This window comes from Phytophthora cinnamomi (genome assembly GCF_018691715.1).
Source record: "Phytophthora cinnamomi strain GKB4 chromosome Unknown Contig104, whole genome shotgun sequence".
In the NCBI taxonomy this organism is placed as follows: Eukaryota; Oomycota; class Peronosporomycetes; order Peronosporales; family Peronosporaceae; genus Phytophthora; species Phytophthora cinnamomi.
The window spans coordinates 164,917-177,588 of record NW_027151037.1 but is presented as its reverse complement, the minus strand read 5'-3'; the positions used below and the strand labels follow the sequence as shown (position 1 = coordinate 177,588).

The 12,672-nt window shown below is 57.8% G+C and overlaps 4 protein-coding genes across 4 annotated transcripts; 1 reads left to right on the top strand and 3 right to left on the bottom strand.

Moving 5' to 3' along the window:
- Nucleotides 1-4,188: 4,188 nt before the first annotated feature.
- IUM83_05907 (uncharacterized protein) lies at nucleotides 4,189-5,567 on the bottom strand (the record flags this gene model as incomplete). The annotated part of the gene is made up of 2 exons (XM_067930070.1): nucleotides 4,189-5,181; nucleotides 5,274-5,567. The coding sequence occupies 2 exons, from the start codon at nucleotides 5,565-5,567 to the stop codon at nucleotides 4,189-4,191; spliced, it is 1,287 nt and encodes a 428-aa protein (XP_067782713.1).
- A 597-nt stretch (nucleotides 5,568-6,164) lies between these two features.
- IUM83_05906 (Phosphatidylinositol N-acetylglucosaminyltransferase subunit Q) lies at nucleotides 6,165-8,116 on the bottom strand (the record flags this gene model as incomplete). The annotated part of the gene is made up of 5 exons (XM_067930069.1): nucleotides 6,165-6,282; nucleotides 6,345-7,169; nucleotides 7,258-7,378; nucleotides 7,457-7,574; nucleotides 7,649-8,116. 5 exons carry the CDS (start codon nucleotides 8,114-8,116, stop codon nucleotides 6,165-6,167), a joined length of 1,650 nt encoding a protein of 549 aa, XP_067782721.1.
- Nucleotides 8,117-8,458: 342 nt separating this feature from the next.
- IUM83_05905 (uncharacterized protein) lies at nucleotides 8,459-9,190 on the top strand (the record flags this gene model as incomplete). The annotated part of the gene is made up of 1 exon (XM_067930068.1): nucleotides 8,459-9,190. One exon carries the CDS (start codon nucleotides 8,459-8,461, stop codon nucleotides 9,188-9,190), a length of 732 nt encoding a protein of 243 aa, XP_067782739.1.
- Nucleotides 9,191-10,770: 1,580 nt separating this feature from the next.
- IUM83_05904 (putative DNA binding protein) lies at nucleotides 10,771-11,874 on the bottom strand (the record flags this gene model as incomplete). The annotated part of the gene is made up of 1 exon (XM_067930067.1): nucleotides 10,771-11,874. One exon carries the CDS (start codon nucleotides 11,872-11,874, stop codon nucleotides 10,771-10,773), a length of 1,104 nt encoding a protein of 367 aa, XP_067782738.1.
- Between the last annotated feature and the right edge of the window lie 798 nt (nucleotides 11,875-12,672).

Here is a 12,672-nt window from a genome sequence, read left to right as displayed (position 1 = left end):
GTACCGGTATGAAATCGAACACATTGAGCATCCAATGTTTGGAGTGACATGGTTTCTCGCTGGGCGGGGAATCATGCTCAGGCGGTACACCTAAACTTTGAAAACGTGCACCATCCTCGCCACCCAGCTTAAAACCACCGCGAAAACGAACGCGGCGGAAACACAAATGCACACCATCAGCGAAGCCAACTACTACTACGGTACTGCAGCCACCACAGCCATACGACCCCTAAATAATTCGGGTTTCGAGTGGCCAAACCGTGATGCCATATTACAATCGCAGAATCGACACATGCAATCCCGGCCAACAGAAGCTACTGGTAGTGACACTGGTGGGTGGTAGGTGCACGGTAAATTTTGGGTACCTGATGAGGATGAAAATTTGGTCTTACGCATACCAGTGGTCGCTCATTGCGGGCCACAAGGACATCGTGGTAGAGATGCTACCATGGAATCAATTAGGAGATTCGTCTACCTGGTTCGCCTAAGAGCGCAGCTGGGGGGATTCCTATCAAAATGCTTATTGTGCCACCATATGAAAGGGAGTGAGATCGTTCAAAAACCATGGGTGAGACGTATCGAATCGGCGAGCGGAATGGAGCACTTCAGTGGGATTTTCTATCACTTGAAGAAAGCTTCGCTAGCGACAGCGATCTACTCGTATTTAAAGATTAAGCAACACATTTTTGCGAATTGACACCATGCTCAACCCCGATCAGTACGGTGGCCTCAAAAGCTATCCTCGCGTGACACAGTACCACCATTGTGAATAAGTGACCAGGGGTCATATTTAAAAAATGGAGTTGTAGCTGAAGTATGCCAGTGTTTGAATTCACGGCAAAAATTCACGTTAGTTTACAGCCCGTGGATTAATGGCAGCATTGAACGAGTAATTCGCAACATTATCCAAGTGCTGTGAGCACTTTGTCTCGAATATGAAGTCGACACACATGGTTGGACATATTTTGTACCTATACTACAAGGGAATTTGAATCACACACCAGTCCTGTCACGAGGAAACAGAGCCCTGGTGGATCTTTTCTGTGGGTTGCCGTTACCATCGCCTTTGGATCTCTGTGTGGATTCAAAACAGCGCAAGATACTATCGCTACCAGCACAGCCGGGCAACATCGAGCCCTGGCTGGCAGCATTGAATGCTAGCATCCGAGATATGCACAAACCTTTGATCACTGCACGCGCACAGCAGACGGAGAGCAGCAAAAGGCGGAACCAACACTCAAAATCGCCCAACTTCGACGTGGGTGATAACGTGTTGAGGTCAAGGATGGATAGTAAACACAAAGACAAATTGATAGTGACATGGAATGTGCCCTATCAGATCACACGAGCGGACACGCACTCATTCACTGTGTGCCACCTCGTCACCGGGAAGGAGACGGACGTTCACGCTTCTCGGTTGAAGTTTTACGCTGACAGCTCGCTGAAGATCTCTGAAGAGATTCGCGAGCATGTAGCAGCCCAAGGTCAAGTTATGACGGTCAATGAACTACTTAACTATGAGTGGAACTCTGATAAGAAAGACTACGATATACTAGTGAGTTGGAAGGGCCTAGAACCAATTGAGGACTCCCCCAAATCTGCAAAGTCTGTAGCTAAGGACATACCAGCGCTGCTAAGGCAATTAGCTGAGCGATGTGGAGATCCACGGCTTCAACGCCACGTCCATCCTCTAACCAAGCAGTGATCTGAGGGATGGGGACAGGCACACATGGGTTCATGATCACGACAAACATACCCGATACCAATTTGAGGACGATACCGGAGACCACAAGATATTTGTCCGACCCACAATTTTTGTCCGACGTGTAAAAAGTTGAATACTATAGATTTTCAAAGGTACAACCGTAACTTTATGCTAAAACTTGCACGAAAAAGCTAATTTTTATTCCGTCTTGTTAATGACAAATGCACCGGTGTCCGAGCGTGGGCCGACTGGAATGAGCCCAGCCTTGACGAAACCACGTCGAATCACATCGACCGGCACAGATTCCCACGCAGCAACCACGATGCCTGTGATAAGACTGCGTCGCTGCGTGGGATTGGTGCAAAAATCGTTATCTACATGGTACCTCACATACATTTCCCTAGTAAAGTGCTTGAACACACGCATTACCGCGACATCCATCGGCTGGGAAAGGCCTGTGATGCCAGGAGGGATGAACTCAGGTTCCGTACAGCAGGCTGCGAGCGATGCTCGCGTTGAAGCCATCTTGTGGACCTTCAAGCTGTCGAGCAGAAGCACTGATGGGCCACAGACCGATGGCCTCCACACCTATCATACAAATTGTAAGTCATACAGTAGGCACCGACACTGAAATAAAATCACGAACCTCTTGGATCCACTCCTCCATGACGTGCTGGTCGCAATACGCGTTCGCCTGCACCGTGAGCACTACCTTGTCCGAGCGGTGGGCAGGATGACGCTCGAGCTCGGCTTGGACGTGGTAGCCAGGCTCGCCCTTGAACACGACTAACGGGGGCAGCTTACGCCCCGTAGCCGACGCACACAGAAACACGGAGGCTCGGAACGAACTCGCTGACATAGCTAATCAATACAAAAATTGATTTAAAGTAGTACACTGCGCATTTAAATGGTAAGAGACTTACACTGGACAACATCAACATGACGTTCGCCCCGAAAAGAGATCGTGGTGCTCGGATTCATGTCGATGTAAATCGACGCTTGGTCCATATTGTATACATAGTTGTACTTATCGTCACCAGCCGTGATGGACACGACACTGTTTATCTCAAACGCGTAGCGCATGGCGCACCCGAACGCGTCGGCCACCAACTGGTTCATACAAATATCAATATAAAATATCAGTACTGTAAATAAAATCGAGCACACGCTGGCACAGTACCTGTAGCTCCTCGCGCTGCTTGACGCCGCGGTGGTTGATGCGGCGAATGGACAGCTTGTTGCGGTCTCGAAACCGCCGCAAGTACTCGTAGGCAGCGCGCTGAGTGCGCTCGCCTAACAGCCGCGGCTCAAACCGCGCGCCTATGACTAGCAAACACTGGCTCGTCACGCATCTTGCTCTATTTTTTCTCATTTGATGCACCCATTCTAGCAACCTACAATAAACAGATCAAAGGTCAGTCAACTCATAGCCGTACAGTAGGACGTGACGAACTTGCCTCCTCTCCATATCAGGATACAGTATCGACGGCCCTCGTCGTGCGGCGCTGCGGACGAATTTCCGCGAGGGCGGAGCAGCCGCGATCGCAGACGCAGCTTTTCGCCAGCGCAACAGCGTGCGCGGCGACACCTTGTACTCAGCCGCCACGTCGGCGAGGCTGCTGTCGTTCGCAACGGCATCTTCGCTCGCGGCGATGGCCTGCATACAGTAGAGTAGATGATTAGACGTGGTGCATGCGTCTCGTTTCGCGGGTGAACTCACCTTCGCCTTAACGCTGTTCTTTTGGTGGGGGCCTCCTACCATCCTGCAAATAACTGAATGGTGGCCGCGTGGCCAGCAACGAATTAGTGGCGACGATGCAGTGCTCCCGCGCGCTGAATGACAGTTTTTACCATACTTTTTACGTTGTAATTTATGTTTTTACGATCGGACAAATATTTCGTGGTCTCCGGTACGCAGTCAAAATCGTGAGTCCAATGTTTTCGACATTTTCGACATGTGTTTTTGACATTGTTTTCGACGTGTATTATTGACATGTATTTTCGACATTTTGACCTTCCGACACTTTGAAGTGTTTAATTAAAAGCATATCTGAGGTGAGCTCTAACAGATACGAGCGGGAACACTTGACCCGATTGACTGGGCAAGGCTTGGAAGGGCGGTGTGGTGGTGGGTTTCCACAGAAGCAAGTCCAGCCCACTCATCGGGTGACGCCTACTGATAGACGTCACCAAGCTGGCACCAGGGTGGAAGTAGAGAACCTTTCTCTACTTCCACCTTCTCTGAGAAACCAATGCGACCGACAGAGATATGGGTTTGGTAGAAGGAGTCGGCAGAAGTTGCCGGCCCAAGCTGTCGCCACCGACCGCTAGCAGGCATAGCACAGATCACTTTGAGTTTTACCTCTAAACCAACAACAGAGCTTTAGCTTGCCCGGAAGCGCCAGCTCCTATGTAGTGTGCCGAGACCTACTACAAGCGGCACCTGAAAACAAGTTGTTTAAATCTTTACCGTTACATTATTTTCATGCTGTAGCCGTGGCTGATGACAACGACGTTCGAACAGAGTTAAAGAGCAGGTTGCCTCGACATGCCAGTCGATCGATTGTTTCTTGCATCTCGACCTTGGATAGCGGCAGCGAGGTGCGACGTAGTTTAAAGAAGTTGCTGCGAATCATCACTATCTCCGTTTTCGTCTGCACCTTCTTCGGGTTTTGCGGACACGACACCTTGTACTTGTGCGTTTGCACGGTTAGAATCGACATGAGGTCCTGCCGCAGCTTCTTGTCGGAGGAGTACGGGTGCAGCTCGTCCTTGTCAACGCTGTCAATCGCGATGATGCCGTACTCTCGACCATCTCCGAACTCGTCGTTGTGCTCATCGAAATGGCAGAAGATGATGTCGTTCGACTCGACCTGGTACCCGCTGGGCGTGGACCGGAGGAAGCGGTGCTGCGAAACGGCTTGGTTGTCGGGATCCTCCTCCTCGCACAGCGTCAGGTCGCCGGTGGCCTCGGAGATCATGATCTCCATATGGAACACGTAGAACTTGAGCGTGTTGAACACTTGTTCGGCGGTGAAGTCGCCCTCCAGCGGCATCACCACGAACTTGAGCGCACAGTAGTCGCCCGACGGGGACACGAAGCAGCTCTGCTCCGAGCTCGGGACGCTCAAATCCATGAACGCGGTGCGCTCGCGCATATATCGTCGGGCGTCGCGAAGCATTCGCGGCTTGAGGTTGAGCAGCGTCTGCAGCCGCTGCCTCCTGTCCGCGCGTAGGTGGACGAAGGTGTCGAACGGGATGAGCTTCTCTTGGCGACTGGTGAAGTCCGACAGCGCCGAGTGGATGCGAGCAAGCGTGAGCTGCTGGCGGTGGGCGGTGTCTCGCAGACACGAGTTGACGAGCTGCTGCTTCTGCGTTGAGTTGGTCTGGTCGTTGATCGTGGCGGCCTGGTGCTTGAGGTAGTCGACATAGGCTTCGAGTGCAGGCAGCTCCTCGGACAGGGCCTCGATCTCTTTCTGAAGTTGGCAGATCCGTTTCAAGTTCAGCTCAGCACAACGCAGGACAAGTGCAACAACTGGAGAGTACATGTACCAGTAGGTCGACTCACCTTTCGCGCGGTGTACGTGCGCATGCGAATGTGGGAGTGCTTGGCGTCGTCGTCGTCGCCGCCGACCGAACGCTTCCTCTTGCCCGCTGCAACGGCCTTCATTGACGGCGGAGACGAGCAGAGCTCGTCGGAGCTGCAGTCGGTGCTGTGGTGCTCGTCCATGCATCCCAGCAGCGCTGAGAGCTCATCGGGGCTGATGGTCTGGAAACCCTCGCGAGTGGTGGAGTCGTCTTGGGACTCGGCACCAAGAGAGCAGTGGTCATTCGTACTGCTGATGTGAGCGGTGGCGGGCATCTTGCGGAATGAGCGAGGTGAGCCGAGTGGCACAGTGCAGAAACCCGAGAGTGATCACCGCGAGCATCTATTATAGCTGATACCTGCAGCTGGCAGCTACTGCTGCTCGCCCGTCCGGGCGGTGCTGCCGCCTCGGGGCTTTTGCGACCGAAACGCTACTGTGGCCAGTGCTTGACAAAAGGCGCAGTACAGGTACAGGTGCAACGGGTTGCCGTGCTAATTTCAGACGACTCACGCAAAATACTTGGCGCCTGCGTTGCAAGCTGCAATGCAACCCGCCGGTTTCCCAGCACACTCTTGTTGCTGCGATCGCACGCGACCAACCAACCGACCGCACACACAGGGGAGACACAAGGCAAGGAGATCGCTGTTGCTGCGCGGTGTTGCTTTTTATCGGCGGCGAGCCATGGCCCAGCTTACGAGCAATTTCGGAGGCAAGGTGGTTTGCCCCACCGGCCTGTCTGAACACGCAGATGAGTGACTCCGGAAGCGAGATGGGTCCACCGTTAATCGCGCGTGACGCGCTGCGAATCGCGCGCGCGGACCACCTATTGACGGGCTCCGAAAGCGGCGGACGGGTGCGTCACTCGCCTTGGGTCAGCCGAACAGCACGCTCAACGGAACGCTCGCGATCTCGGCGCTGCCGAACAAGCACGCCTTCGCGATGGCGGCGAGCGAGTATCGAGCCCCCACAGCCTGCAAGTACGCTCGGAGCCTTCAAGCAGGCAAGTCAATAACGTCAACGGCACTCCGTACTATAAGCGACAAGCTGCGTACCTTGTAAACTGCGCGGAGAAGCTGGAGGCAATTGGCGCCAACTCGAAAACTGCGTTCTCGGGCTTGGATCCGCCACTATTTTCCCAGGATGTGAGTGCCCGCCGGAGTGTGCGCCGGTGATGAGCCTCTACTTGGAGCGACTGGCGGCCCAAGCCAACACCTTCTATGACGGTGCCCTCTCCTGCCGGTTCACCGCACGTTTGGAGCTGCATCCCGATGATGAAGAAGCGGGGGTTCCACGCGCGGTATGCAAGAGAGGCGAGAGGTAACGAGCTCAGCGCTACGACAGGCAACCATAGCGCCAGCGATATGAGCACAATACTGCCGCGCACGCTAGCGAAGAACGCAAAGAACACCAGATTGGTCGTCACGAGGAAAACCAAAATGGTGAAGAGCAGGGTGCCGAGAAGCAGTTGCCCCACGTCATACTCGCACGAGTCCACGCGGTGGCGCAGCACGTTAATCTTCTTGCCCAGAAAAAGCTTCGACAGCGACGAGAAGAGCCCAAACTGCAGGCGGTTCAGCTTGGCGAAGTAGAGGTAGACCCAATGCGAGTGCCACGTCGATAGACTCACGAAATCTGCGAGCAGCGTCAACTGCAGTGTCATGCCCATGCGTCCACACAACAGCATTAGCCACCGGCCAAGATCCCCACTGCTCCCCACTGACGACAGCTCCTCAAAAATGAAGCTCCACAGGTTCAGCCACAAGAGGATCCCATTGCCCAGGATGGAAGCCAAGGGCTTGTTTAACTTGAAGCCTGCGGGTGCGCCCATGAGCCACTCCACGTTGCTGCGCAGAACCTCCACGACTGCAGTTGGAGAACTATCCACCAGGCAAGAACCACAGCCTAGTCGTCAGAAATGAGATCAAAACCGTACTAACACGCCGTGAGATGGAATTGACATCTCACATGTCGGTAGCTTGAATGACTGGTTCCACCAGTCCCCCCAAGTACATCAGCGCCAATCGCCCAAGAATCATGTCCAGCAGCACGAAGCAGAGCCAGTTGAACACCTCGAGCAGCTCCAGTCCTGCCAGGCGAGAGAGCACCGCATCGGTCGTCAGTCTCTACGAACCCACGCGCAGCAGGAAGGGAGCACCGTCCTCACTCTCTTGGTGCGTCAGACCCCTCTGCCTGCTCAGAAGATAAAAGTCCCGCAGTCTTGTGGGCAAGCTCGCCGCGGTGTGCAGTTGCAGGGCCAGCACCGCCAAGAACGTCGACAGCTCCTGCACAGCAGAGTGCAAGACACAGATTGACGTCACTACACACGAACTCTTCTCACTCAAAGCTCCTCTCCTACCGCCAAGCTCTTGCCGCCGCCAACAAGAAGCCACGCCGGTGTCCGCGCGTCCTGCACCAGGCGCAGGAAGGCGCTCGCCACCGCCAGCAGCGCCGCGGACGGCGCGTACACGAGGTAGAAGCCCGCGCTCTCCAGCAGCAGCCGCAGCTGTGTCCCTGGTCCTTGGGGGTCCTCTATTGCGCTGTGACTGGCAACACTGAACTGCTTCCCGATCTGCTGCAGCAGCTGCGGCGCGTGGAGCATCTTGCAGCCGCCGAGAGCCGCCGCGGAAGCGTCGAACAGCACGACGCGACGAGACTTGCGCGCCGTCGGCGGCAGCAGCTCCAGCCCCGTGGACGCTTTGGCGCCCAGCGCCACGACGCACAGGATATCGGGAGTCAGGCGTCGGCACAGCGCGGACGGAGGCGCAGCGGCGGCGCACGGAGGCGTCCACAGGTGCCGCGGCCAATATACCACCTCGCAGTGCATGCTTGTAGTCCCGAAATGCATGTATCTACGTCACAAATATGGGACTATTTATAGTCCCATATTGTGAGTTTGTGACTATGGCTATATTTTTTGTGTCATGGATCCGAATCACTAGCTTCCTTCATTGGTCGAAATTATTTTGCTGCGAAATGCAGTGAGGCGGCCCCATTGGTCAAAAATCCGTCGAAGCGTGTTGAATGTATTATCCTAGCACAGCGAAGGCGAGCGGAACGGGGACGCCACTGCCGCAGTGAAGCGTAGGCAGGTCTGCTCCGATAGCAGAGCGAGCATAGCGCTCCAAACAAACTAAACGTACCGCCACGAAGCGGCGGCGCTCGGCTAATGGACATGGAGGACGAGCTGATCGCGCAGCGCGACGCGGCCATCGCCGTGACGAAGGAGCTGCAGCGCCAGCTGCAGAGCCACCGCGAGGAGGTGGAGCGCACCTTCGAGCGCCGCACGCTGAACGCGGAGCGGCTGCGGCTGCACGCGGAGGAGAAGCTGCGGCGCGCCGTAGAGGACCGCGACTGGAGCGAGAGCTGCTGCCGGCGGCTGCTGGCGCTGGCGCTGTTCCTGGGTTGCGGTGGCGCCGCCGTGGGCTGGGGACTGGGGCTGCTGGTGCTGCTGGCGCTGGGCGAGCCGCTAGTGGGCTTCCTGCTGGTGCTGCCGGGCATGGCGCTGGGCGCGCTCGTGGGGCTGGCGGTGGCCAAGACCCAGATCCAGCTGGAGAGCAGGCGCCGCGACGCGCGCAACAGAGACGCCAGGCGCCACTCGGAGGTGGAGATGGCCGTCAGCAGCGGCGTCGCCGAGATGGACGCGCCGCTGGAGCCGCTGGTCGGAGTTCCGGGCATGGAGGACGTGGCCGAGAGGAACCGGGCGCAGGACAGGAGGAGCGCTGCGGCGGGCGACAAGCACGCGGCGAGCGGCTCCACGTCGCTGTTGGCCTTGGGGTGGAGCGCGGCCTGGTTCACGCTGCAGACGTCCAAGGACATTGCGGTGGGGCTGTACCACGGAGGAGACTACGTGCGGGGCGTGCTGCACTCCTCGTCCGAGGACAAGAAGAAGGAGAAGTAGCTGCTGCTGCCACTGCTGACGGTGCTGTACGTAAGCGGATACTTGCAGGGCCAGGATCTGCAGCTTTTGGCCGGTGTCAATTAGATCGAGCGTCGAGCGACGCGACATGGAATCGCGAAGAGCAGTCCCGCCCGCGGCAACCTGTGTTGAGTCCTGCGGTAGGACTTGAGCATGATTCCTGCGCTTGTTTTGTGAGTTGACGTCGAGTCGACGGGCCCAGCGCGTGTACGCGGGTGGCTACGCACTGCCGCGCACAACAACAAGAGCTGGAGATGTCCGCCCGCCCGCGGGCACGTACAGTACGCGACCATCGCTAGCGGAGCGGTGCCCACTTGAATTAATTGAATTTGAACGTCTCGCAGCGGCTTCAGCGTCCTCGCGTGGAGATCGTCGAGGCACCTTTGCATCTTGATCGCAGCGTTACATTACCACCTGGCGCAGGGCGTGTTGATATTCGAGCTCATCCAGCAACGTCAACCTTGGTTGCTCGTGTTGCACCGTCGGCAAATCGCGCCGTTGACTCCGCGGCCTCGCATTACAGAAACGCTGCGGCGCTCCATGCAATAGAGACGCGGCTGCGCGCGGCCATCTCCATCATGGGGACTCCATGGTCGTGGATGCAGGCCGACGGCTTTCCAAGACCGAGGTTGAGTCTGCGGCGGAGGAAAGTCTGCCACGCTCTCTCTCTTTCTGCGATACGACTCGTGTCGAGAGTTCCCCATCCTGGAAGGAAGAAGGAGCTGGCCGACAATGCGGGGCATTGCTCACACGAAACGTGATCGCTTCGCCATCAACCGATCGGTCAAGGATCGGCGTGGCGACGACAAGAGCAGCGAGACAAGAGCAGCGACACTCGCTCGTCGTTCGATTGCAACGCATCAGCGCATCCGTTCGACGAGCTTCGAGAAGCGAGGCTCGAGCGCGCAATCGGGCCCTCCACCAGCCTCGCGGCGGCGCACGCCGTCCACCCAAGTTTCGACCCAAGTGCTTGGGCAAGCCCGCGCTCGGAGCGCTGCTTTCTTGCTGCTGTCTACGGCTGCGTGCTGTGGCCGCCGCGCCTGTGCGTTTGGTTTCTGCCGCGGTGGATGGCTTCGCTGTTGCCCGCCATATGGGGCTCTCCGGTCACGCTCGTCACCGCCCCTTGAAGGCGCCTTCATCCGACCTTGTCCAGCTGGCCAGGCAGCAGCTGGTGCCAGTGGCTCGCGGCCGTCGACGCTAACGCGATGAGGCACTCAGGCAAGGAGCAATACGACGGCGCTTCCCCACGCGGGGAGCGCAGCGTGTGGTGGAGAAGAAGGAAGGAGGAATGGGATTGTTGTGAAGCAATGTAGACAAAGGAAAATGAAGGAGAAAGCAACACCAACGTCCAGCAGGATCGACAATAGGTTATATGTTACACTTTTATCTACAGGGGCCAATCCCTCACATCCTAAGCCGCTGCAGTGGGCCGCCCTCCCCTCTCGCTCTGTCGGTCTTGCTCTGCTGGGCTCCGCTCGGTAGATTCGCTTGTCATGCACTAGGTATCTCACACATGTGGTTCGTCCTCTCTCGCCTTCGCTCTGCGCTGCCTTCCGTTCGGCTTACACGGCGAGGTCGCTGACACCCGAGGGGCTGGCCTCCTTGGGCATATCCTGCTTGACGTCGTTGGTGTAGCCGGCGCTGGGGCTTGAGAAGTCGGACGAGATCTCGAAGGGCACGAGGCTGAACTCGATGGCGCTCACGACGTTGTCGTCGTCCGCGAGGACCGAGGCCATGAGCGTGAGAGTCGCGATGTTGTTGCCCGCGCCCTGCGCCTGCACAATGGCGCTAATGGGCTTCATGCTGCTGCTGACCGACTGCACGACGGCGTCGAGCTTGCCGTTATCCAGGCACAGGCTGGCACGCAGCGTGTTGACGTCCATGAGGCTGTCCTCGGTCTGGCCGGTCTGGGCGAGGAAGGCCGAGTTGACGGCCATGAGCTGCATGTTGAGGTCCGCAACGAGGCGCGGCGTGCTCGACTGGTCGAAGCAGCGCTTGAAGACGGCGTCCATGGGGCCGCCGCTCTGCGCCTGCGAGCGGAAACTGTCGGCCTGCTTCTCGGCGCGCTCAGCCTTCTGCTTGGCGATCAGCAGGTTGCTGCGCAGCATGCCGATGTAGTGGTACGTGTTGTCCAGGATGGACTGCTTGTTCTTCTTGGACTGCACGCCGGCCTCGTCCAGCAGCGTCTTGAGCTGGTTGATGCGGTCGTTGAGCTTGAACATGCGCTTCTTCTCCTTCATGTTGAGCTCCTCGCGCGAGCGCTTGGAGCCCGCGTGCGACGGCGTGTGGCCGCCGCCCACGGAGCCGCCCGAGTTGTAGTCGGTGGACACGTGCAGCATCTGCGCCGTCATGGGCGGCGGCGCGTAGTACTGGCCGGGGTGCTGCATGTTCATCATGATGGGTTCATGGTCGAAGTCGCCCTGCTGCGGCTGGTGCTGCGGCGTCTGCTGCTGGTGCTGCGGCGTCTGCTGCATGTGGTGCTGCGGCGTCATGTTGTTCGGGTGCACGAGCTGCTGGAAGTCGTGCATGCCCGGGCCGGCGTGATAGCCGCCGGCCGAGGCGCCGTGGTCCAGCGACGTGCCGAAGAGCTTGGGGCGCTCCCCACTGTGCTGGTGGTGCGGCGCCTGCGGCTGGTAGTGCGAGTAGCCGTAGTCGTTCTGGAGCATGGCTGGCGACGGGTGTGAGGTGAGCGGCCGAGTGTCGAGTGCCGGACGGAGCAGTGCGCGGGACGCGTCCAAATGGGAAATGACAAATGGCCGGCAGCAGATGGTAGAGGAGGCGGCGGCGCCCGGCGATCGGTTTGGGCGGGGGCTCCCGAGCGTCTTATCGCGCTGCCTCTACAGACAAGAAAGCGAGGCCGGGCTAATTTCTTCCGAGGGGGACTAGGGCGCGGCGCACCATTCCGGAGCCGAGCACTACTGGCCGCCGCAACCAGCCGCTGCAGAGCCGAGGCCGATTACCTGGCGCACGCGCGGACAGCGTGCAAACGCACGACAGCTGGCGCGCGTGGAGGACGGAATGGAAGACGAGAAGGAGCCCTCGGCAGCGGCGGAGGTGGCGCCGCTTCCGGGCGATAGGCAACGGGCTCCGCTGTGACCGGACCATTATGGAGCGGCTCAGAGAGCAGATCAGTACCTGAAGACTGAGTTGACCAGCGCTCCCCATCCTGTGCGCAAGCTCCGGCGGCTCCATCCTCGCACCCACCCATGCATGCAGGCAGCGCGCCAAGCCTTGCAACTTCACCTTGAATCAAGGTGAAGTTGCCGCTCACGCAACGCAGAGTAGAGCAGAGCGAGCTGGCCAAGCTGCGTGTTGCCGCACTCGCTTGCACGGCATGGCAAGCTCTCGCGGGCTTTCTTTAGAGATCGACAGCAGACCGGCCTGGCGGCGAGCAACAGCCGGCGGAGACTACCAAAATCGTCAATTCATCTTCACTCTTGCAGGGGCTGGTAAACTTCACCAGC